The 26,721-nt window shown below is 33.4% G+C and overlaps 1 protein-coding gene across 3 annotated transcripts in view; it reads left to right on the forward strand.

The window, feature by feature from the left end:
• USP25 (ubiquitin specific peptidase 25) overlaps positions 1–26,721 on the forward strand; it is a 187,841-nt gene that overhangs the window by 149,481 nt on the left and 11,639 nt on the right. For all 3 annotated transcript variants that reach the window (XM_051984753.1, XM_051984754.1, XM_051984755.1), the window contains 2 exons: positions 17,742–17,920; positions 26,099–26,177. In XM_051984753.1, coding sequence (XP_051840713.1) covers positions 17,742–17,920; positions 26,099–26,177 — 258 coding nt within the window. The remainder of the gene's footprint in view (positions 1–17,741; positions 17,921–26,098; positions 26,178–26,721) is intronic.

Consider the following 26,721-nt stretch of genomic DNA (forward strand, 5'->3'; position numbering starts at 1 on the left):
TTTGTTCCCTGTACCGAATGATGTATTGTACAGATCCCATTACTTTCTTGCAAAGTTTAATTCATTCGTTAAGCTTGGATTCCTAAAGAAATCTTTCCTCAATTTCTTACAGTGACTTGATATTAAATCATCATAAACCATTCTGTTTCTATAAAAACATCTGCATGACTCAAGTCATTTGTCCAACATTTCTTTATCATTTATATTGTCGATTGAATTTGTGTTTGTCACCTAGGAAATACATTTTGATTCCCTTCTTGGTTAAAATTTAAGACCTTTCTTAGGGTCTACTCAGAGATAAATTATTTTGTTTTACACTTGATAAATCCAGTCGGTCAGTAAACATTTATTAAGCACTTCCTCTGTGTTAAGGCATATTCAGAAGACTGTGCTCTTTGGCAACCTTTTCTATAACTTTGTGAAGTAAGCTAGTTCCAGCTTTTCTGTAAATTTTTTTTTTTTTTACCGTGTTCTGAAAACATCCTTTTCTTCTTTTTTGAAAAGAAAATGTCCATCTTTCTACATCTGCTTTGGGATGATATGCCTAATGCTTTAATTGAAATTTTATGAGTTTGAACACTTTCTAGAACTGTTATCTTCCCTTTTACCATGTCAAAAGTATAAATTGAGACTGATATTGCAGGGGTTTTAATTTCCATAAATATCCTTATTACCTTTAATATGAAGATGCCAGTTAGTGTCTTGACAAAGACAATGTCTTCACTTTCTTTAATAGCATTAGATTCAATATGTTTTGCCTGGAGAAGTCCAAATTATCTGAGGATGATCTTTACCTGTTAGTTCAATACAACATGAGGATTTATGCTTAAAGCTTTGAGTGTCTATTGTTTCTTGGTTTATATCAAGAATTTTGCAGTTATTGAATCCAAATCATATTTTGATCTTTGGAGAAGATATTGTTATCTTTGGAGAAAGTTTCCATAAGATGAAGTAGCTTTTTAATGAGTGGAGCTATATAATTTCCATGTAAGTCAATAAATATGATGTTTTGGTATTATTTCCATTATGATTTATTCAGGCAAACCATAGTGAGCTATGTCGGTTGTTATTGATGCAATATCTTAAACAGAGAACAGTTTTCCAAGACATCAAATATCCTAGCATTTTCATTGTTCTTGGATTTGTGTTGCATATTTTCGGTATCTGACAGATATCACGAATAAAAAACTGAGGTTTTATAATGTTTAATAAAGATGATGTGAATGCTACAGTGTTTGGCAATAATTTGCTCAGAATTAGTTAATTAGTTAATAATGATTTGCTCTTTTCAGCCTTAGAATTTCTGGCTCACTATGTTTTGTTTCTCACACAAAATATTTTCTTCTGTTTATTGATTTTTTTAATAAAACAAGTTATACATATTTAATATAGAGTCCCTACATAGATATTTGACTTATATTTATAGGGGTGAGTAATTGTTCTCATCCTCAGCTAATAAACATATTTCTGTTAATAAAAAAGAGATTGGTCTTTGACCATAGAGGAAGCTGGTAAAGTCTTTTGCCAGTATGAAGCACTTGAGCCAATAATTGTGGATTTAATTCAGAGCCACAACTGTTTGATTTTACAGAGAAGCTAGAATTACCTCCATAGATGTAACTTTTGTCATTCATTATCTTAAACTTTGTATTTCATGTTTGTTCCAGCTTGCATTTTCATTGTGTTGGTCTTTCAGACATATAGACTACCAAGTACCAGGAATACCACATCCTCTTTCAGGGGCTCTCTTCTCTCATTTCTTTGCCTTTGGAGCCTCTATTGTATATTTTTTCATTGTTGAATTGTTTTATTCTTTGCATGTCTTTGATTCCTTCTGTGACCTTAATCATTTGACTTTCACTATCAATATTTGATTAAGGATATCAGGAATTTCTGATATTCTTTTATTTTCTTGATTCCATTTTACATTTTCTCTTTGTTGCCTTTGATCAGACAATATGGTGTTCATTTTCTATAACATGGAATGGCTAGATACTGATATCTTCCATTGTCTTTCCAAAGATCTTCAAAAGTGTTTAAGCTACCCTCTCCCATGCTGGTATTTGATGTCTGTCATTAGAAGTTTTTTCTGAATAGGTCCACATTTCCTCCTGTAGTCCTTATCATGGAATATACATACATTAGCATACATTGTTAGAGGTTCTGAAATGCTTATGCACTTTCTGTCAAGTACTACTGGACCAAATATTCATGATAGATATAGCAGAAACCAATACCAGCTTTAAAAAAATATTTTGCTTTGTTATAGTTGGTCTGTATCATTTGTATTCCTGTCATCAAACTTATAAAGGGCTCTTCTAAATTCCATTCTCAGTAAGCCCATCTTTTCAAAATCACATGAGATATCAGCATTACTTTTTACCATCTTTTCCATTATTAGGTAACACTTCTGTGATTTGCATTAAGTATAGATTTTTAATGCCTTCAGGTTCTTCCGCTTTTCCCTCTCCAGATTTAAGTAACTCCTCAATTTCCGCTTTTATTTCATCTAATCTGGGTTTAGGAATGAAGTTATTTCTTACGATTGCCATGCACTGATCTGCAATAAGTTGTTGTGTAACTTGGAGCTGAGGATATCGTTGACACAAAGCAGAATGAAGTCCTTGCTTATAACTGGTAAGATCTGTTTCTAATTTTGTTATGATGTAGTATTGGTGCATAATAAAAACATTTACATGATTAGTTCATTTCATGTGCACTCATGGCATTCCCACTTTAGTGGTCAGTGTCATTTGCACCAAAACATTTCTGGCAGGTGGGACCTTAGCATTTCTAATTTGTTCTGATATATCTTGCCTTCTTGTCATATCAGAATATGAATGAATACCAGTTGCTCCACTTTTCCTCCATATTCGGTTGATCATCACAATTCTGACTACAGGCAGTCTATAGTTCTCCTATGTCCCATCTGTTTCATTGACTCTTAGTAGGAGTTAGATTATACTAACCTGAGAGCTGACCAAATCAGGTGGTGTTAATAGAACCCAGTTTGCCAGCATTTCAGGATTCCTACCAGGCTTTGATACCTACTATCCCACGTTACACAAAGTGATTGCACCCTTACTGGTGTCCGACTCCTTCCTCTCTCCCATGAAGGAGGTGGTGGCTGTTTTTTTGTTGTGACTTTCTTTTCTTGGGTAACTGGTGGGTATATGTGAGAGTTTAAGTAAAAGATAAACAAGTTGCTATCCTCTTGTTATTCTTTTGGACTTTAATATTCAAGCAACACTGATTTATTAAACTAGCACTTGCTATATGCTAGGCACTGTGCTAAACAATTCAAATGCTATGCTAAGAGAAAAAGCAAAATAGCCCCTGCTCTTAGTGACTTCATATTCAGATGGAGATAAAGAATGTGTAAATAACTGGGTATATTGAAGATGATTCAAAAGTGAAGAGAAAGTAACTCTAGAGGGGAATGTTGACTCCTGGATGGACCAGGAAAGATCTCTTGTTTTAGTTGGCATTTGAGCTAAATCTTGAAATAAGCTGTGGATTCTGATAAATAAAGAGGGAGAGCAGTCTAAGCATGAGGGAAGAATAGTTCAAAGCCATGTAAATAGGTGTTATGTGTGAAGGACAAATACTTCAATATGGCTGGACCATAGAGTTCATGGAGAGGAGTAATATATAAGACTGGAAGTAAAGGAAAGGCTAGGTTTTAAAGTACTTTAAATAGTAAACAAAAATAGTTTATACTTTGTTCCTAGAGATAATAGAGAATCCTTAAATGGAGGATGAATTTGAGGAGGGAGATATTTGAAAAAGATCTCCAATATCTCCAATTAGGCTTTTACAAATTAGTCTAGATAAGAAGCAGTGAAGTCCTCAAGTAAGATGATAGAGTGTGTGTAGAAAAAGGATATCCAAGAGGTGTTGTAGAGGAAAAGATGACAAGATTTGGTGACTTACTAGATATGAGCAACAAATAAAAGTGAGGAGTTGAGCATGACAAGATTGTAAACCTGAGTGACCAAAATGATGGCCGAGCCCTCAAAAGAAACAGGGAGACGGAAGAAACTTTTTTGGAGGAAAGAATTGAAAGAGATAATGAGCTCATTGCACATATTGAATTTGAAGATCTTACAGGATATCCATACATTATCCATGTAATTATTGATGTGGTATTAGAGGGGCAAGATATATAAATCTAGGATTCAGGTTTAGAGATTATAATCTCACTTTGGGAGTTAATGACATCATCAGGAGAAAGAAAATGGAAGAGGCCTCACAGCACAGTCATGAAAAAGTGAGGCTGTGGGGGTAAGAGGAGGATGGTATCTTATGTAGTTTTGAAAAAGTCTAATGTTTGAAAACACATCTGCCATCATCTTACTGACTTAATATACTCAATACAGCTCTAATAACAGGCAGAATCACAGCGAAGATATGTGGATTTTCATTTCTTCTATTAGATCTTTATATTTTGAAACCTTTTTTGTTCCATGTTGATAAAAAATTATGATTATTTGGTGAAACAATACCTATTAAAATACTTAAATTTATGTATCATTTTATGTATTTTTTGTTGTTATATTTGGGGAATTAATGGACTATGGTTCAGTGTGTGACAATGCTTTAGTTCTAGTATTATTTATTGGACAAGTTTTCAAGGACATTTTGAGTTTTTTAGTCTAGAATAGCAGACCATGTCATAAAAAGTATTTTAGTTTTGCTGTTATTGCTATATGGTATTATTGTGTAAAATGTGCTGATTGTTATCATAATCATTTCATCTTTTTTGAAAGCATTCTTATAGAAACAGACTATAACATTGTGTAGATTAATTTTTTTGGTATTATGAGGATGTAATCTTATGTTCTATAGGCTTACTACAAGCATCCTTGATAACAAATCCTCTTTCTATTTCTAGTTCTACTACTAGATTTTTGTATTTTGAAAGATTTTCATTGCAGCTTTGAGATTATGATTATTTGGTATGGTATCTCCTAAAGCATTTTTTCCTTACTTCATGAATCGATTTTATAGCTACATGATTGTGAACAACAACTAGCTCTCTAATAATGATCCTGTTTTAGTACAGTTTATTAATTAAATGAGTTGTCTAAGCTATTTTCAGGTCTGTATTTGTTACATGGTCATTTATCATTAATCAATTCATAAAAGACATCAAATATACTGTCAATCAGGTCATGGCTTGCTATGTATTAGATGAATGTAATTAGATTAAGTATAATATGTTACACAATCTCTTTCACTTCACTAACATGCTTAATAATTAACTACATGAGTTACAAAATCTGAAATCCTTAGGGATAATCCTGCAATAATTTGTGGATAGTCATGTTTGACCCAATTCTGTATTACCATCATAAACTTCTATTTCTACAAGCAAATTCAAATGATAACTATTCATTTAATGCTTCTTCTTCAGTGTGTGATTGACTTTAATTCATGTGGATATTGCACATGGGTGGCTTTTTTATTGTATTCTGGGATTATAGAATGCAGGGCTGGATTTAGAAACTTTGTAACTTTTGACAAATCCATTGGTATGTATCATCTATTACTGTTGCTTGGTGGGATGATTTTTGTTTATTCTAAAAGAGTTTGTATAATTTTTTAAAAATTTCTTTAATATGTATGTTAAGAATGCTTATAAATCTTCCCCCTTTTGACAACAAAGTATTAATCTTTCTGTATTTATTTTGTGGTTTCTGGATTTAGTTAATATTGCATAGGTTTCTGTTAAGATATTTTCCAAATCTGATGATATGTGGTGTAACAGTTTCAAAGTGGGCATTATTCTGGTATTTTATAAGTGTCATTTATTTTAAATGTGTTCTTTCTATTAAACATTTTTTTCAAATGCTAATAATTAGTCTCTTTATTCTTTTGGATACCTTTATATACTGGATATTTCTAACTTGGAGAAATCAAAATATGTGTAAGGTACTATACACTATGACCTACAAATGCAGTCTGAACTCTTTAGTCTCTTTCTTTCTTTAGCATACATTAAAAATTTTATATTTATTCTGTCCAAATAACTTTTGATATTATGGAGAAAGGTTACATAATATTGAAGGAACAGTTTAATATGTTTTTGAATGTAACTTTATGGCTTAATATAACTCAGGTGAGAAGTAAAGTGTTTTGGTTTTATGTTGTCTTTAACATGGAAAACTTACTCTATTTACAGTCAGTGGGTTTAAGGCTATGGAGAACCCTAGAAAAGCTTTCCATGTGAATATAAAATACTTTACTCTTCTCATTATAGTTGGGTTTGTTTTATGTAATTGTAGTACATACATAATCAATGGAAGTGGAATTCCTTGGAATAGTCATTAAAGACTAAAAAAAGTTGTACTTTCAGATAAATTTGTTCAATAATTTCCATATTGATAAGAAATTTCTCTCACAGAGGTGGGATTTTTTGGCTTTTGTTGTTCTTCGATATGTTGGTTTCTTCTATTAATTTTTTTAAAGTAATATGAACTAAGTGAACACTTTGTATATTCTATATGAATGTTTTGTTGGCCTATATTTGAATGTTTCATGGATGTGCTTTCATTGGGTTGTGGTAAATATAGGAGGCATTCTGTTTTAAAAAATAAAATAAATAGGTGGGATCAAGCTTTTGTTTGAGAAGAAATTGACAAAGTTCTTTTCTAATAATTCACATGCTTACTATGAAGTGTTTGGACATTAGAGTGTCACAGTGGATAGAGTGTGGAAGGCCTAGAGTCAGGAAAATCTGGGTTCAAATGTGATATTGGACATTTACTAGCTGTGTGACTATCATCACATTACTTGGTTTATGTTTGCCTCAATATCATCATCTATAAAATGGAGTTACTACCCACTTCCTAGGGTTCTTGTGAGGATAATAGGATAATGTTTGTAAAACACTTAGCATGCTGGCACATAATAGGCACTGTGTAAAGGTTAGCTACTATTTGAGCCAATCATTTTCGCTCTTGACATCTGATTCACTCTCTAGTGTACTTTACTTTCACATAAGCTGCCTTGCCATTGGATAACTTTCTTCCCCTCTTCCTCTAACTTTCAATATCCTCTTTATGCATTGTCTTCCCTCACTAGAATATAAATTCTTTGAAAATGGAGACCATCCTGTTTTCTTGATTTTATATCCCTAGCATTTATCACAGTGCTCAACACAGGATAGTCTTAAAATCTATCTAAACTTTTAATCTATCTAATCATGTTCAGCCACTTATTTTGCAGAGAAATTAAAGTTTTAGTTACTCTCTTTTGACATAACTTTTTGTCCATTATTTTAGCACAGTGCAAACTTTACATTTCTCATTTAAAACAGCTTGAGTTTTTTGGTAGAGTATGTCTTAAGAAACATATATAAAACTAGAGATTTTTCACATCTTCTTCCTTTGAAGATTATATTTCCTCTATTTCAGAATTCCAATGTATCCAACCCATCTCCTTTCACTAATAATTTTAAATATTGGTACTATTTTTGTAATCCTTTACATCATTAGGTATAATTTCTGGAGTTTCTATCATTGTTAGTGATCTCAAGATGTTCAATTGAATAGCTCTTCAGTTTTATCTCGTCTTTCATGTATTTTAGCCTTAGAAATGGAGTTAATTATTATGACTTTTTTGCATTGGACAACATACTGCATTAATCTATAAGAGATGTTCAATAAATATTATTGATTTATTCATCATATAACTGATTGTCCATTATATATAAGAAGCAAATAATGAGCCGTCTGTTTGGGGTTATATTAACCTGCTATTTCTATTAGAGAAGAAATCTAACCAGTATACATTATATATAGAATTATCATCATGCAATATTAAAATTAGTCTCTACCAATGTTAAAACTGGCAATAGAGACCTAAATCTGTCTTCCTGTCTGTTTCTATACATGTATGAGAGAATAGGATAAGGCTTTTATTTTTCTGACACAGCTTCCCTGACACAGCTTCCTGACTTGGGGTTATAAAAGAGTGCTGACCAGATGTGTTTTCAGATGGAGATGAGGTCGCATACAGAGAAGTTAAGTGCCAATGTATCCTTGCCTACTACCTTTTGGGAAGCAACAAGAAATAGCATGAATAAGCCAATGTTAGGCATCTGGAGCTCCAAGCTCTATGCGCTCTTGCTTTTGAAAATTAGTTTCTTGCCTATTACTAGCTATGGTTGCTATTGAATAGACAACATAGTATCATAAATCAACCTTTGTTCAAGCTGAGCACTTGAAAACTCACCTAGCAAACCATGTCTTCCTGACCCCAGATCCTGCCTTACTTTCTTACATCTTGGTCAGACTATAGCATCTTGCTACTTTCTGCCCTCATATACATATTACATATGCCCCTAGTTTTCCCCAACTCTTGACATTTTGTACCCTTTATTTTGAAAACAAAAATTACTGTATCTAATGCTTCCCCTAAACTATATCATAATTGATATAGCCCTATGGCTCCCTTTACTTATACCTATGATTCTTCAAACAAAAACTCCCATGACGAGTACCACTCCCTATTATGAGTTGCCCACTTCTAATGAGATAATATATCAAGTGTTTTGCTAGACTTAAATTTATGCACAAATGCTAACTGAATAGAGGTTTTTTGAATGCAGGAGATATAATCTGACTTTTGTCTTTGTATCACTAGCACCAAGCTCAGTGCCTAGAACATAGTAGGTACTTAAATACTTTTTCATTCATTCGTATAAAAGATATGTTAACATGTATAGAATGTAAAATAAGTATGATATTTTATTTGGAAAACATGGCATATCAGTATGGTATTTTGCATAATTATGTAAAATATTATCTTAGCTAAAATGGAAGGAATAAGCAGAATTCTAGACCATAATGAGGCAATTAAATTTATAGGATAGGGCCAAATAAAGTTCTTATAATATTTTATTGCCGAGATAAGGATTTTATGTATCATGTTAAATAGATCATCATGAGCCATCAGAGAAGAAAATGAGAAGAAATTTAAATATATAGAAATTGCTGTTTCAAGAAACTGCAAAAAGTTTTTTAAATAACTAATATATAACTATTTTTTAGTATTTACTATGGAAAAGTTCCTTAGACCATAAATATATACACACATACATATGTATATATAGGGAATAGTGTTATTACGAATGAGAAATATCTTGAAAATTAAGCATTTGGTCATTGGACTAAATACATATAAAGACTTGATTGATTAGTCTTATGCACCTTGAAGTTCATCTGTGACAATTAGTAGAATTATGAGTGCTGCCTTAAGAAGACATATGTAGCTTAATGATTTTATAGAGTTTCTCAAAAACCACTTCAATTCAGGTGTTTAAGGGAGATCAAGTAGAGCCTTTGAAATGATAGTGGAGTAGCGAGGTTGTTTGCCAGGCCAACATTTAGACTGGAAGTTGGAACAAAACCTAAGCAATGGCACTGCTGTCTATGTTCTTGTAAAGTTTAGAGTTTTCTTTCCTAAAAATTTATTGTCTAGATATGTGAAGCAAACTAGTGATCCAGATTTTTCCTCCCATTTTAATCCCAAGTAATTCCACCCATCCTCGTTATAAGCCAAACACAGCCGCTCATCCTACTTGGCTTAGCAAGAAATCACCAACTATGTCCTCTAAACCTCTGAAGACACACCTAGAGTTTGTGTATCTGCCTTTCCACTGTATTGTTAAAAAAAAAAAAAAAACCACCATGTGTCCATTCTAAAGCTGAAGCTGAAGCTGAAACATCTTTTTTGTATATGTTGTCTCCCTCAGAATGTGCTGGGGTTTTTTGAGGGGAGAGAAAGAGGGGGAGAGAGAGAGAGAGAGAGAGAGAGAGAGAGTGTGTGTGTGTGTGTGTATGAATGAGTGTGTGTGTGTGTGTGTGTGTGTGTGTGTGTGTGTGTGTGTGTACCATTGCAGTAAGTAACACTTACCAGGAATATAAACATTCTAACACTTTATCCTTTTACTCAAAATCACCTGAAATTTGAAAAATAAAGTCTTAGCTCCTCTAAGTATCAAACATTCATGGGACAAAGCCAAGATAGCAAACAGAAGGCAGGAAGATGCCTGAGCTTTTCCTAGATTCCCCTCAGAAACAACATTAAAACAAGCCTCTAAAAGAACTTTGTTATGATAGAATCCACAAAAAGATGGTGTGAAACAATTTTCAAGTCCAAGAGAACTTAGGTTTTCAGAACTGGGATAAAAGGGGGAAGCACAGCCCAAAGTAGAGAGTGACCAAGCAAGCAGCAGGATGCTCTTAGGCACATTCTTAGTCCAGAATCAGCAAGCCAGTAACACTGCAGGCCAGCCCCAGTAAAACAGGCAGTCTCTGAACCCAGAACACAACAGGTGCAATTAGGACAGGCCACTCCAGCATAATGGATAAGCCATCAGCCCTGGAGGCCCTAGCTCAAAAAGCCAGCAACCAGATTCCTAACCCTACAGCATAAGAAGCGTAGGGTAGTACCCTCTGTACCTCAGGTACAAAACTTAGCATTTAGGAATGGGGGTGGGGGGTGGGGAACCTAAGCACGAAAGCTACCCTGGCAATAGGGAAAATCAAACACAAGAAGAAAACAACAATGTCAAAATGCCTACTTGCAAAACCTCAAAAGTGGAATATGAGTTGATCTCAGACTCCAAAAATCTTCTTGGAAGAAGAACACAAGAAAGAATTTTTAAAATCAAGTAAGAGTGGTAGAAGAAAAATTGAGAAAATAAATGAGAGTTATGCAAGAGAATTATGGAAAAGAATCAGAGTTAGGAAAAGGGAGCATAAAAATTGCCTGAAGAAAGCAATTATTCAAAAAATTGAATTGGTCAAGTGGGGTGGGAAATCTACTGAAGAAAATATCTTCTTAAAAGTAGAATTGGCCAAGTGGAAAATGAGGCATAAAAGCTAACTGAAGAAAATAATTCCTTAAAAATAAGTATTGGGCAAGTGGAAGCTAATGACTGTCTAACTATCAGTTAACAATCTAGTAATCAGTCAAACAAAATGAAAAGAATGAAATAATAGAAGAAAATGTAAAATACCTCATTGAAAAAAAACAACTGATCTAGAAAGTAGATCCAAGAGAAGATAATTTTAAAATATTGGACTGCCTGAAAGTCATGATCAAGAAAAAAGACCCTCAACAATATCTTTAAAGAAATTATCGAGGATATGCACTGATATCTTAGAACCAGAAGGTAAAACAGCTATTGAAAGAATCTATTAATTAATTACTTCCTGAAAGCGATCCAAAAATGAAAAGAATATTATAGCCAAGTTACAGAACTATCAGGTCAAGGAGAAAGTACTGCAAACCTCCAAAAAGAAACAATTCAAATATCATGAAGCCATAATCCGGATTACACAGGATTTAGTAGCTTCTTTATTAAAAGATTGGAAGGCTTGGAACATGATATTCCAGAAGACAAAAGAGCTGGGATTACAACCAAGAATCACCTACCCAGAAAAACTGAGCAAAATCTTTCAGGGGAAAACTTCCCTGATGAAAAGACCAGAGCTGAACAGAAAATTTATTCTTCAAATACAAGATTCAAGTGAAACATAAAAAGGTAAACTGGAAAGAAAAAAAAAAAAAAAACCATGGTATTCATTAAGTTTAAACTTTTTACATCCCTACATGGGAAAGTATAATATTTTTATCTCTTAAGAATTGTATTGCTATTAGGGGAGGTAGAAGAAGCACACTAGAGGGTGTTGGGTATAAGTTGACTTCAATGTGATGAAAAAAAAATTAAGGGGTAAAAAAAAAAGATTATATTGGGAAAAGAAGAAACGGAGGCAGAATAGTAAAAATGAAGAGACATACACGTTTTATAGGGTAAAGAAATCTCTCTTATCCTATAGGTAAGTGTAGGAGAAGAAGAGGAAAAGAAAAGGGAGAGGAACTGATTAAAGGGAGGGTAGATTGAGGGAGTCAGTGGTCAAAGGCAAAACACTGGTGAGAGAGAGAGAGACAGAGAGACAGAAACAGGAACAATAAGATGGAGGGAAATGCACAATTAGAAATCATAATTGTGAGAATATGAATAGGATGAACTCCTGTAAAACAGAATCCCCATCAAACAGAAGCAGACAGCAGAGTGAATTTAAAATAATTTACAATATATTGTTTGTAATAAACACTTTTGAAGATCCATACAGTGTAAAGGTAAAAGGCTAGAGCAGCCTATATAATGCTTCAGTTGAAGCAGGGCTAGTAATCCTGATCTCAGGTAAAGGCAAAAACAGATCTAATTAAAAGAGACAAAAAGATATATTTTATATGTATATGTATGTATGTACATGTATTTGCATGTGTATATAAATATATATGTGTGTACACACACACACACACAAACACACAAACACAGGTATATTATCCAAATTTTTCGAGGAGAAGTAAAATGAGTTACAAGAAGAATTAGATAGTAAAACTATACTAGTGGGTATCTTCAACCTCTTCTCTCAGAACTGAATAGATCTAACCACAAAATAAAACAAGGAAAAAAAAGTTCACTCAAGTGAGTAGAATTTTTTTAAGTTATATATGATAGGGCTCTGGAGTAAAGTGAATTGGGATAGAAAGGAATATACCTTTTTCTCAGTGGTACATAGCACCTACTCAAAACTTGACCATGTATTAGAGCATAAAAACCTCAAATGCAGAATCAAATCAAATCAGAAAGGCAGAAATATTGAGTGCATCTTTTTCAGATCATGATGCACAGCTTAACGGAGGAAGAAATAAAATACTTAACTTTGTTTTAGAAAAAGAAATTAAACAAACCATCAATGAACTCCCTAAGAAAAAATTCATGAGGCGAGATGGATTTGCAAGTGAATTCTACCAAACATTTAAAGAACAATTCTAATACAATATAAACGTTTCTTTAATAGGCAAAGAAGGAGTTTTACCAAATATCTGATATCTAAACTAGGAAGAGCCAAAACAGTGAAAGAAAATTATAGACCATCTTTCATTAAAAAAATATTGATGCAAAGATTTTAAATAAAATAGTAGCAAAATTAAGAGCAATTTTATCACCAGGATAAGACATGGTGACCAGGTGGAGTTATTTGTAGGGCTATAAGGCTGATTCAATGTTAGGAAAAGTATTAGCATAATATTGACCATAACAATAACTAGCAGAAAGTCCTCGTAACAAAATGTAGCACACATTCCTATTTAAAACACTAGACACCAAAGGAATAAAGAGAATATTACTTAGAACAATTTTATTACCTATCTAAAATCATCAGCAAGCATGATCTATAGTGGGGATAAACTAGAAGCATTCCAAATAAGATCAGGGGTGAAACAAGGATGTCTGTTATTACCACTGTTATTCAGTGTGGACTAGATTTCAACTTTAGCAATAAAAGAAGTAAAAGAAATTGAATAAATTATAATTTGCAAGGAAATGAAACTCACTCTTTGAATATCATATGATGATATACCTAAAGAGTTCTACAGAATCAATCAAAATCTTAAATTAGTTAAAAATGAGCAAAGTCACAGGATATAAAATATATCCACATAAGTCATCAGCATTTCTATATATTATCAACTAAAGTCTAGAATCAAGAGAGGGAAAGAGAAATTCAATTTAAAATAAATATAGACAATATAAAATATTTGGGAGTCTATTTGCCAAAGCAAACTTAGGAACTATAAGAATACAATCATAAAACACTTCACACAAATAGTATCAGATCCAAACAATTGGAAAAATATCAATTGTTCATGGGTAGCCCAAGCTAATATAATAGAAATGACAGTTTTAACTAAATCAGTTTACTTATTCAGTGCTATATCACTCAAATTACCAAAAATTATTTTATAGGCTTAGGAAAAAAATATGAAATTCATCTGGAAGAACAAAGGATTTAATGGAAAAATGCAAAGCAATGTGGACTAGCTATATCTGATCTAAAATTGTATTTTAAAATGTCAGTCATCAAAACTATTTGGTTCTGATTAAGGAATAGATTGGATCAGTGAAATATATTATGTACACAAGACACAGTAGTCAAGGACTGTAGTAATTTACTGTTTGATAAATCCAAAGATTCCAGCTAATGGGATAACTCACTCTAACAAAAAACACCTGGGAAAAGTGGAAAAATAGTACAACAGAAACTAGGCATAACCCAGCATTTCACAGTTTTCCAAGATGTGGACAAAATGGATATGTGATTTAGACATAAAGTATGATGGCATATGCAAATTAGGAAAACAAGGAATAGTTTACTTGTCATCTATGGAGAAGGGAATAATTTATAATCAAATGAGAGATAGAATACATTATGGAAGGTAGAATGGATAATTTTAATTACAATAAATTTAAAAGGGTTTGTACAAACAAAACTAACAACCAAGATTATACAAGTAAAGCAGAAAGATGGGAAATAATTTTTACAGCAAGTGTTTCTGATAAGGGTTTCCTTTCTCAAATATGCAGACAACTGAGTCAAATTTATAAGAATACAAGTCATTCTCCCAATTAATGAATGGTCAAAAAATATAAATAGGACATTTTCAGATGAAAAAATTAAAGTTATCTATAGACAAATTGAAAATTGCTCTCACTATTGTTTAGAGAAATGCAAATTTAAAACAAAAAAAAAATTTAAGTACCCATAACTCATGCCTATCAGATTAGCTAATATGACCCCCCAAAAAGGAAAATTATAAATGTTGGAGAAGATGTGAGAAAATAGGAATTTCATTGTTGGTGAATCTAATCACTCTGGAGAGCAATTTGGAACTATGTGCTCAAAAGGCAATCAAACTTCATTTACTCTTTGACCCAGAGTCAATATCACTATTAGGTCTTTATCCCAAAGAAATCATTTTTAAAAAGGGGTGGGGGAGAGTTCCTTGTACAAAAATATTTATAGCAGCTCTTTTTTTGTGGTGGCAAAGAATTAGAAATTGAGTGAATGCCTATTATTTGGGGAATAGCTAAACAAATTGTGGTATATGAATATAATAGATTACTACTATGCTACAAGAACAGGTAGATTTCAGAAAAACTTGGAAGGGCTTTCAGGAATTGCTGCTTAGTGAAAAGAACAGAACCAGGATAACATTATACATGATAACAGTAACACTGTATGATGATCAACTATGATTGATTTATCTGTTCTCAGTAATACAAGATCAATTCCAGAAGACATAAGACTCAAAATGTTATCCATATCCAAATATAGAACTATGGAGTTTGAATGCATATTATTTTCACTTTTTTATTTTTTGGGTTTTTGTGTGTCTTTTTTCTTTTGCTGCTGCTTTTACAGTGTGGCTACCATAGAAAAATATTTCCATGATTATACATAAATAATCTATATCAGATTGTTTGACATCTTAGGGAAGGGAAATTCATAAAATGAATGTTGAAAATTATCTTTACATGTAATTGGAAAAAGTGAAATATTTACAAGAAAAAAAAAAAAGCTTCCATTTTTGGCACTCTTGCTTTCAATCCCTAATTCAGAACTAGAACTTTGGGAACTAATCCTTACTAGTAATCTAGTATACACATCCCAAACAAGTATCTTGTTTTCTGATCGTGAACTATTCCATGTTACTTGATTGGATAACTGGGGGGGGGATCTGACTATTAGGTATTTCCCTTCTCAAGTGAATTATTTAATATTTTTGCTGGCTCAATGCTTTTCCTTATTTTTCTGTCTCAAGACTGCTTCTGTCACCAAAAGACCATAAAAGATGAGAGACAAAGTCAGCTGGCATTTTTTTCTCTTACTGCTAGAAAATTCCTACCTCCTTGCCTATTTTCTATTATTGTGTCATCATTTACCGTCATATCCTGCTCTCCCAAACCCTCAGATCATCTCTTCTTCAAATTAAGCATCCTTATTTACTTCAGTTAATACAAATGTAGCATGAACTAAAGACATGTGCAAAGTCTTATTGCTTCCTCTAATTGGCTTATTCAATGAACTTATAAAATGTCAGTCTCAGAACTGGATACTCTAGTAAACTATATATAATGGGATTTTTACCTCTTTATTCCTCTTAAATAAGGTCTAATATCTTATTAACTTTTTGGACTGATATGCACTTCAAAACAAATAGTTTATTCGCCTCCATCTCACTCCACAAGTCAATCAAAGTCTTATCTCCAGGACTGAAATTTTTTTCCCCATTTTTAAATTTAGATCTCAGGCTCATAGATTTAGAACTGGAACAGGTAACCTTGGAGTCATCTCATACAGCAGTTTCATTAATAGATAAGACTAAAGCTCCAAGAGGTTCAGGGATTTGACCGTGTTGATGCCAGCAATACGTGATAGAATATGCTTTCCAGTCTACCATGTCGTCCTTGCTGATTGTATTAGTATGAAAAAGATGAAATATGAGAGTTGCTTTTATGGAATAATTTTCACCTCTTTGATAATGCTTTTAAACAGTTTTTCAGATAATTATTATTTGGTTGTATTCCTTTAAAAACTAAAACAACTTTATTCAATGCTTTGTCCATTTGTCTAGTCGGAATTAGGTCCTCCTTTTATGGATTTTTGTAAATTTTGTCTAGATTTTAGATGTCAGACTTTGGTTTAGGCAAAAGAAAGCAACAAATGTTTGTTTATGCTTTACAATGTTCCAGGCATAGTGCTAAACACTGTAATATATAAAAAAGAAAGTCTCTGCTCTTGAGGAACCTACATTCTAGGAGAAGATAATACATAAATGACATCTAAAAAAGAAGAGATGGGGAAGGGGGAAAGGTATTGTGATCTGGAAAGTCAAAGGCAATATTGGGAGAGAAATGAAGACTGGCTTACCCTACCTCTCTTCAAAATGGATACCATAGGATGAATGGGAGAAGGGGGCTGGCATGTTGGAAGCATGGATGTTCCAGGGTCATAAGGCCCCAGAATTTGAAGGAAAGAAGTAAAATAAGAGCTTAAAGCATCATGCTGCTTTATCACTTTATGCAACTAAACAGTTATTCAACTCTGAAATAGTTCAACCATGCTGAAAAGAATATTTTTGTATAAATAAGTAGACATAAAGAAGTTTATATAATCCTTTATTAATTTTAAAGATACCTAGATTTCTAACTCTGATTGTTCTGATATGTCAGTACTCATAGTTAAGTTATGAAGAAACAGTTTAACTTATTTTTAAAGTGTAAAATAACCTGGGATGTTTTCATAAGAATTTTTCAAAAAAAATTTACATAATATAGTTCAGACTCATTTTTTTTTCTAGCATTTTTATTAAAAGGATGAGTCTGTCAATTAGGTTTTCCTTTCCTAATATTGTTTGTTAATGAGTTGACACAGATTTAAACACATACTTTTCATATTAACCCAGAGTAAAATTTTTCAGAAAATGTTTTATGTGGTCATAAATAACCTGTTAAAAATATCAGAGATGATGAAGTTCAAACTTAAATGTGAAGAAAGAACGATCCTTTTATCATTATAAATTAGATATTGTTATATGTCAATACTTTATTCTGATTGTTATTTACATAGGAAATATTTAAACCTAGAGAATACTAGATCATTAATGAATTAATGTCACTAGAGATAAAGCACTCCATTAAACACTAAGAAAATAGGTAGATCAAAAAAATCCATGATAAATTTTAGATGGATAGAATAAAGAGTAATTAACGCAATGTATATGTTTACTCAAGATGTGTCAGAATTGTTGTTTTTAATATATTGAAATTTTTGATTTAGCTTTAATAATTGGAATTTTCTTTATATTTTTTTTAGGCAATCAAATTAGAGTATGCAAGATTAGTAAAGCTGGCTCAAGAAGATACTCCACCAGAAACAGACTATCGATTGCATCATGCAGTTGTCTATTTTATCCAGAACCAATCACCAAAGAAAATAATTGAGAGGACATTATTGGAACAGTTTGGAAATCGCAATTTGAGTTTTGATGAAAGGTAATTAGGAAATTAAATATTAATTTAGTGTTTTCTAATTTTCTAGTATTATTAATAATTTGGTGTGGTTTTAAAGGTATCTCTTTCAAAAAGTCTTGTTGATTTTTAGGTTTTCTAATCATCTTTTAAAAAATTTTACTTAAGATAATTCAATCCAACTTTCATTGACCATTAATAATGGGAGAAAGTTAAGCATAGATAAATTCAATTCTCAAATAACAAAAAGATCTGATTTATTTACTGTAACAGTTCTGTTTATGCACTTTTAAAATTGGTTGAAAGGACATCTGATCATTTAGTTATAATATTTTTTATTGATCAGAATTAGACCCAGAATAGCAGTTATTCTCATTGCTTTAATTTGGGAATTGTCTTAAATGCAGAATTTTGAAATTTTGAAATACTTAATATTGAGGAGAGGTGCTCATTTTGCTAAACTAAGGGGTAGATAAAGAATATGGACACAGAGTAGAACACTGGATTCCTGGATAAAATTAAATACCTTGCTAGTACCTTGAAGAACAATAGGGTACCCTCTAGTACTCTGAAGAACAATAGGGTACCCTCTCCCAAGTCATTCAAGTGTGGTGGTTCTTTAGAGGATTCTTATCTGTGTCTAGTAGTACTGAAAATTGGGAGAAGGGAGGAAAAAACCCGGACTTAGGGCCTAGAGCTGATTCATGCTACTGAAGTGATGAAAAACTTCTGTGAAAAATGGTGGCTCAGGACACCTCACTAGCAAGAATAGTAGGTTGGACCAGTTGCTGCAGGTCTAATCTAAGAGTGAATAAGTTTCCTTGTCTTTTTTTTTTTTTTTTTTTTTTTTTTTTTGAGCCACCTTCATCATTTCTTCCTTTAGTCATTCAGAGAAACTACTGGAATTATAGAATTTCATAGTATTTTAGGATTTTCAGCAAATGTTAGCAAATTGAAGTCTCTCATTTCAACTGTGTCTTTTCTTTTAGGTCAGTTTTTGTTCTCTATTTGATATATAGGCTTTTAAAAAAATCTAAGTTCTTCAGAAAGCTTTCTATTAAATGAGGTTCATTTCATCAAAATGGCAGTACTTGGTCAGAGACAGATCCAGCTTGTGAGAACTGTGTTTGGTTGTTACTCCGATCAGGCAGAATTTAAGCTGAGAGGTAAAAAAAATATTACAGAAGAAGACATGCATAATAATTAGTAGAGCTTAAGTAGCAGAAAAAAGATACTTATGGTCTGTCAGATGCCTATATAAAAATACAGAGTATGGAGAAAAAGAAAAATGTGCTTGAGGTGTCAACATAGGTTTGTAACTATGATTTCATAAGAAAAATTATATGAGCCTCATGAATGGGTGAAAGAATCATGTTTAAAAGGAAAAGAGTTTAACAATAGAATCATACAATATTGTGGTGAGCTTTTTCTTCTCAAAACGCAGCCAGGTGATAAAAAGTTCAGATCTTTTTTTAATCTCCAATATAGCCCGGTTAGTTCAGAGGCCTATCTCTCTGCTTGGTTCCAAGAGCTCTTGCCGCTTTGTCCTTTGCTTCTGCCTCTGCTTTCTTCAGCCTCCAGAGCCAGCACCACTCTTCATGTCATTCCGGTGAAATCTCGACTTGTAGCTTCTTCACTCTGAAGAACCTCCTCGACTGGCCCATTGAAGCTCTATTTATGCTCAAGAGAGGGATTGTGGGTTTTCTCCCATAGTGCTCTCTGGCCCAAAGAGCTTCAAGGGAGGTGTGAACTCATTGAACTCCAATGAGTAAAGGTGTGAACACAAGCCTTGTATTAATTAGTTCTACTTAGTACCTTGTTTCAGGTTCTGCCCAAAACATCTTCTTGTAAGATTAGATCAACTCTAATTAGTTAGCAGTTAGTAAGGATTCCAACACAATATACTTAGTATTTCGAAATATACACACACAAACATACATATATCAGCATCATAAATATATATAGTTTTCTATATATTTTTTTCATGTTTAACATTTTAAATTTAACATTTAACATCATGTGTGTGTGTGTGTGTGTGTATGTGTGTGTGTTTACACACCTGTGATTTTACTAATATTGGAAATTCCCCATGAACTGACTGGCAAGTGTTTGTAACTTATAATGTAAGAGAATTACCTGACTGATGGAACAGTTAAATGACTTGTTTAATACAAAGTATGCTTTAGAGGCTGGACTTGAACTAAGGTCAGCCTCAAGGCCACTGCATGGACAATTATATCTCACATAAAAATATATTCTTATGTCAAAATTTATAAATCTAAAGGAAGAAGTCCATATTATAAACCTAGAAGATTGATCAGAATAACAACCAATGAAATGAAATCTCATTTAATAAGAGAAAGTTCTTTGATGAACTTAGATTTTTTTAAAAAAATACATAACAGCAGAATAAGGGCACGTAACTTTGGATGAATACAAAAACATGCGAAAATTGTATAAGAATTCCATTAAGAGTGCAATAGTGCTAAATCTCAGAAAAGGTTACAGCTAGTAACAATGCTAAGGTCAGAAAAAGGGGAATTTTTTGGTTTTTGCCAAGATGAAAATGTAGCAAAGTGGTTATTTAAGTAATATCTCTTGCATGCCTTGTGAGCATGGAAAAGTTTATAAATATTTTTTGTGTCCCTGTCAATTATCTATGACTTTAAGTAATTGCAAACAAGGTGCTAGTAGGCATCAATTGAGGAAGTCCATATACTAATGAAATCATGTATCCTCACTACCCTCAAATATTGGGAAAAAGAAAAGTTTCAAATAAAAAATAGGACCATCCATAATTTAGAGAGTGAGGGACAGGTAAATGATTCTGGATGAAAGAGAAAAAAACAAAAACTTGTTTTCTCTGACGTGAATGAAAAAGGTAGAATAACAGCAAAAAATTATTACTAAAAATATTAACACCTCCCCCTCTCCCAAGATACATAAGGATATAAAGAACACAATTGATCAATTTGAGTCACTTGGTCTAGAAGGACTGCATCCCAGCATAAAAAAACAAACTGGGGAAAGAGATACTTAATCCAATGTCAGTGTTCTCTGAAAGACTTAGAAAAATAGAAGTATTCCAGGATAGTATAAGGACACATGTTATTTTTTTTTTTTTTAAGACACTAGTTACTTCTAGATCCTGTGACCAGTAAGAGAAAGGGCTAGGAATTTTCTCTGACCTTATAACCTCTCAAACCTCTCCAAAACAGAAATGATATGCTATAGTTAAAGTATTTTCAGAATCCAAAAGAGGTTCATTTAGGAGAAAAAGTCTGCCAGGGTAATATCAATGTAACATGAGTATTGCTGGTACCATGGCATACAGCCCTTTAGCTTCAGTGTTCCAAAGTTCTGAATTGTTGGTACCAGATCAGAGAATTAAAGAAATAAAGGGAGGGCATCCAGCCCTGAAGTCAGGAAGAACCTGAGTTCAGACCTGACCTCAAATACTTGACACTTCCTAGCTGTGTAACCCTGAGCAAGTCACTTAACCCCAGTTGCCTCAGCAAAAAAAAAAAAAAAAGAATAAAGGGAGCAAGAGAGCACACCACAAGATTCCATGGGTGTTGGGGGCAGGGTTGCAATGGTGGTTTACTAAGCGTGAGAAAAAGAATGTAGTATCCAGCTAGAGCCAGTTCTCTTCAAAAACTCACTTGGAATGGACATCTAGGCTGATGAACAATGAATCGCCTGGGACAATATGAGACGCAGCCTCCAAAGAAGCCCATATTGAGAGGGGACAGAGTCAGAAAGTGAGCAGCAGAGTAAAATAAGGGGGAAATAGACTAAAGTTATGAAATACTTCAGGATGAAGAAAACAAAGACTTGGAACACACACAGATAAATTAGCAATATGAAATACTTCAGGATGAAGAAAACAAAGACTTGGAACACACACAGATAAATCAGCAAGAAAAATTAACAACAAAAGGAAATCTAACTTCCAGAGCTAGTAAACAAATTTATGCATCCACGTATACATAAGTACTGCAAAACTAAGAAAAATGATCCTACAGTTAATGAGATAGAGGATAATGTAGAATTTGAGAGCAATATGGACCTGCAATACTATTTCTAAATCATTCAAAGGAGAAATAAGAATTATGAGAATAGAATTTATGGCCTATACAGCAAAAATAATGAACAAATAGATTGGAATCTGCAGGCACTATCTCATCAAAGAAACAAGAAATAACATATTAGGAATGCAAATACATAGAAGTGAAGGGGAGAGGATTCTGGGAAGATGGAGGAGTAGGTCAGTAAATTTCAAGCTCTCCAAATTTCCCCACAAACAGAATAAATTTGCACCTCAGGTTGAACATAGACTGGTAAAAACTCAAGAAGACTTGGGGCAGAACAAGGATGCTCCTAGTACATCCAGAACATCTAAAGAAAGACCCCAGAATGTGATTAACCTGCCTGAAGTGCAAACACCTCCAGGCTAGCTCTATAGAAATACCAATAGAGACCCCTGGGGCTAGCTGAGTTTGGCTGGAGCTTTAGCAGAAGCACAGAAACTTTCATCTCTTGGACTGCATGTGAAATGAGGGTCTGAGTCTGAGAAGACTGAAGGAAAGGAAATTCAAATAATATAAGATGATTTTATGCCAACTAGAAAACATAAGAAGGGATGGAATAATGTTTTCAGGAGAGCAGTGGAGCTCAGGATGCAGCCCAAGGTGACCTACCCAGAAAATCTGAACTTTTAACATACGGGAAAAAATTTAGATGGTTTTATAAAAAGCACCAGAGCCAAAGAAATTATTTGCTATCAAATAACTTAAAACAATATAAATGCAAGAAGGAACGAATAAATGCAGCTGCTAAGGACAACAATAGAGACCAGTAAAAAACTTCTTTCTAATATACACAAAGAATCAGTTAAAGGTGGAAATCTGGTATAGAGGTATCAGCAAAGAGCTGGCCTACAGGTAAATCAATGTTGTTATTGTTTATGGCAGAGCTTCTTAAACTTTTTATACTCATAGTCCCTTTTCACGTGAGAAATTTTATGTGAGTTTGGGTAGGCAATATATATTAGATAGACATACATCAAACATCTACTGATAATAAATAACTAATTGTTAATATTGAGGGCACACAGGATTTATCCCTTTCTGAAACCTTATTACAACAATAGTAAACTACAATACTATACAATTACTACAATAGTAAACAAAGGTTTATTACTACTAGACCAAGCCAGAATCTGATAATGAGTTAACTTTCTCCTAGATCTTGTTCAGATCCTACCCAGATGGGGAAGCCCATTGCATTTTACTCGGACTGGTCTGGGAAAATGTGGGTTCTCCTTTTTGTCAGGTGGATGATATGAATATAAATGTCTCTTTGATCAAGACCATAAGCATTGAGTGGGTTCCATGAGAGATTTTTGCTCTAAGAGAGATGTCCAAATGACTATCCTTTTATTAATTAATTATCATCTCTTTCACCCTTTTTATGTATCATATAATTCTTGGGCTGTATGATCAGGGAAATGATTGAGGAAAGGACTCTGACCCTATCTTTCAGTGGCACCTCTGATAGCTACGGTAATTGATTTTATTCTGGAAATGAAGCACTAGGTGGTGTGTAGTACAGAGCCCTGGGTCTGAAGTAGGGAAGCTTTTTTTCAGTCATGGCCAACTCTTCATGTCCTCATGGGGTTTTCATCTCAGAGATACTGGAGTAGTTTGCCAGTTCCTTCTCTAACTCATTTTACACAGATGCAGGATTAAGTAATTTATCCAGGATCACACAGTTAATAAGTGCCTAAGGCCAGATTTGAACTCGGGAAGATGCCTTCCTGACTCCAGGCCAGGCCACTTAACTGCTAGGAAGAAAGGAACACCAGAATTCAAATTTGACTTCAGACATTACTGGATAAATCATTTAACCTCTGTCCTGCTTTCCCATCTGTAAAACAGGGATATTTCCTTGAATATTTGTGAAGATCAAATGAGATAATATTTATAAAGCACTCAGCACATAGTAATAACTGTCACATAATATGCACTAAATGTTATATCATTATTATTACTACAAAATAATTGTTACTATAAGGTATTGTTATTACAAAGTAGTCCCAGGAAGTACCTGTTAGAGATAGTCTAGAATGGGTACCTTGTAAACTTTGTATGAAGAAATCAGAAGGAAGAGAGAAACTAGAAAATTTGGAGGGTATAGAGTAGCCAGAAAGAAGGGAGTAATAAAAAAAGAAAGTGAGAGAAATTCTTTGTGGAAAATGGCACCAAAATGAAACTAGGAAAAAAAATTAATTAACTGAACTAGTTAAAGGGAAAGAGAAGAAGGGGGAATATCTACTTGACTAACTTAGAGGGGGAAATGGAGGGGGGGGTAGGAGAATAACCTGCTAAAGTCAAGAGAGAAAAAAGGAAATTTTGAATAGATTCAAACTTGATATAAGGAAAAATTTCTAAACAATTATACTTGTCCCAAAGTAGAATGGGCTGCTACTTTTGCATAGGTTGAAATTCCAGTCCTCTCAGCTCCACTTCTTGGCATCCCTAGGCTACCTCTTGATATCTCTATTTCAGCATAGAAAGCAAATTAATGTTAACTCTGAATAGTGCCCCAATTCTTCTAAAATCTTCATATGATTTTTATTGGAAGAAAAAAGAATATTTGTTCTATAAGATGAGAGGGGAAACTTTATATTTCTGTAATTTCTGAGGTTTTTAGATTAACTCATTTTGCTATTTGAAATAAGTCTCTTCTCAGTACTTCAGGCAACAGCTAAATGAATAAACTGCAAAAGTGGTTTCTGTAGTAGAAGGAATACAGGATTTAAAGTCAGAATTTGAATTTAAATCCTGGCTTTGCTATTGAATTGTGTCTGCAACCTCAGGCTGTAATGTTCTTCTCTTCTCTAAAATATGATCGTTCTCTGTGAGCAGATTTCTTGGGGCGTTTCTGGAGGCAGCCTTAGTTTCAGTCCAGTTCAATAATCACCTAAAATGCAGCCAGGGATTAAAGTCCAGTCCTTTATTGTCTCTTCCAAAATAACCCAGTTACCTTTCCTTGGTTCTGAGAGCTCTTGTTGCTAGTCCTTTGTCTCTTCCTCTGCCAGCTTCAGCCTCTCCTCTTCTGAATCCCCAGTTTTGCTCTACTGCAGTCTCTGGCTTCTCAGTCTCCTCAACTGACTCCTGGCTGAGGCTCCAAGAGCTTTTTATATATCTCTTAAAGGTGTTACCTCAAAGGTTGACTCCTCCTCTGAGAGTGGGATTGTGGGAGCTATGACTTTTGAATCTCCTTCACTGAACTTGTGAATCTCATACTGAATCCTGACTTGTGAATCTCAAACGCTAATGTGTGAACTAATGTGGGAACTCTGAACTAGAGAACTGCTAAGCACAATGCTAAAATTAGACAACTGACTTATCACTTTGTAAGAATCCTAACATCAGGCAAGGACTGTGTAATTTGGATTACTGAAAATGGAGTCACAATCTTCTGAATGACATTGAGCAGGTCACTTAATCACTCTGTGCCTCAGATTTATTGTCTTTAAAATGGGGTGTTGAACTACATGATCTCTGGGTTCACTTCCATCCTGACATCTGTGTTCTACCTTAAGAGGAAATGGATTCATTTCACTGGGAAGGGCATTTGAATGGCATTTTTTTTCATAGGAATGTCACTTTGGTTCTGATTACTATGGATAAAAACTCAGACATGCTATGGAGTGAACAGATGGCCTCTGAGACTTTCTAATTCAGATTCTTTAACACTGAATAATTTACATCTATACTCAGATCTACTATAACCATCTATGTGGTTGAACTAATTTGCATCCATTACAGCATATTAGTAGAAGATTGCAACCAAAATATATAAATTAGAACACATCATTTGATTTCATTAGAATATATGATTTAAATTAATGAATAAATATTCAAACTTTATTATAAATTTAGAGTATTCTTAGATACCAGCTTTTCTTATTATTCTTATTATTTCTTTTATTTATTTATTTTATTGACCTAAAAGCATATCTTTCTATTCACTCAGTATGTTTTGGGTAAGTTTCTTACAATTCTTTACATAGGGGTGATTTATTTATATGATGTATGAGTTAATAGCAACACTGCTTTCTACACTTATACACAAGTGAATCCATTCTTATCGGTACTACAATCAATTTGGGAACAAATTTCTTTTCTTTTTAAGGTGTCGCAACATAATGAAAATTGCTCAAGCCAAACTTGAAATGATAAAGCCAGAAGAAGTAAACTTGGAAGAATATGAGGTAATTTATGTCTTTGGGGAAAGAAGATGAATGTTATGAAAATTGCTTTATTAAACTGTTTCATATTTTTCTAAACCAAATTACTTTGACTTAAGATGTCAAAAAAGTAGAATTTTTGTAAAGTGACTGTGCCTTTACTTTTTCATATTAGTTAAATGGCATTTCTTTCCTAAGCATGTTAACTTAGTTCAGAGCAAGTTTAAATAAGTAAAAATTAGCCCTCTAAATTGACTCCTGTTGTGTTTTCCTTGTTACTAATTTATATGGAAAAAAACATAGACTTTCTTGACTGGTGTTGATTAGCAATTTGTTTATGACCCCCCCTCCCCCCCAAAAAAATGAATTCAGTTTTATGTTTTCAGTTTAAGGTACTTCCAGATTGTTCTGTTTTAAATGTCCAATAGGCTATTAGTGATGTGGAACTGAAACTCAAATGAGAGACTGAGATCAGATGTATAAATTGAGAGTCATTTTAATAGAGATGATAGTGAAACTCATGAGAACAAGAGAAGAGAAAGAAGAGGCTTTATGACAGAACCCTGGA

The sequence above is a fragment of the Antechinus flavipes genome, chromosome 3 (genome assembly GCF_016432865.1).
Source record: "Antechinus flavipes isolate AdamAnt ecotype Samford, QLD, Australia chromosome 3, AdamAnt_v2, whole genome shotgun sequence".
NCBI lineage: Eukaryota > Metazoa > Chordata > Mammalia > Dasyuromorphia > Dasyuridae > Antechinus > Antechinus flavipes.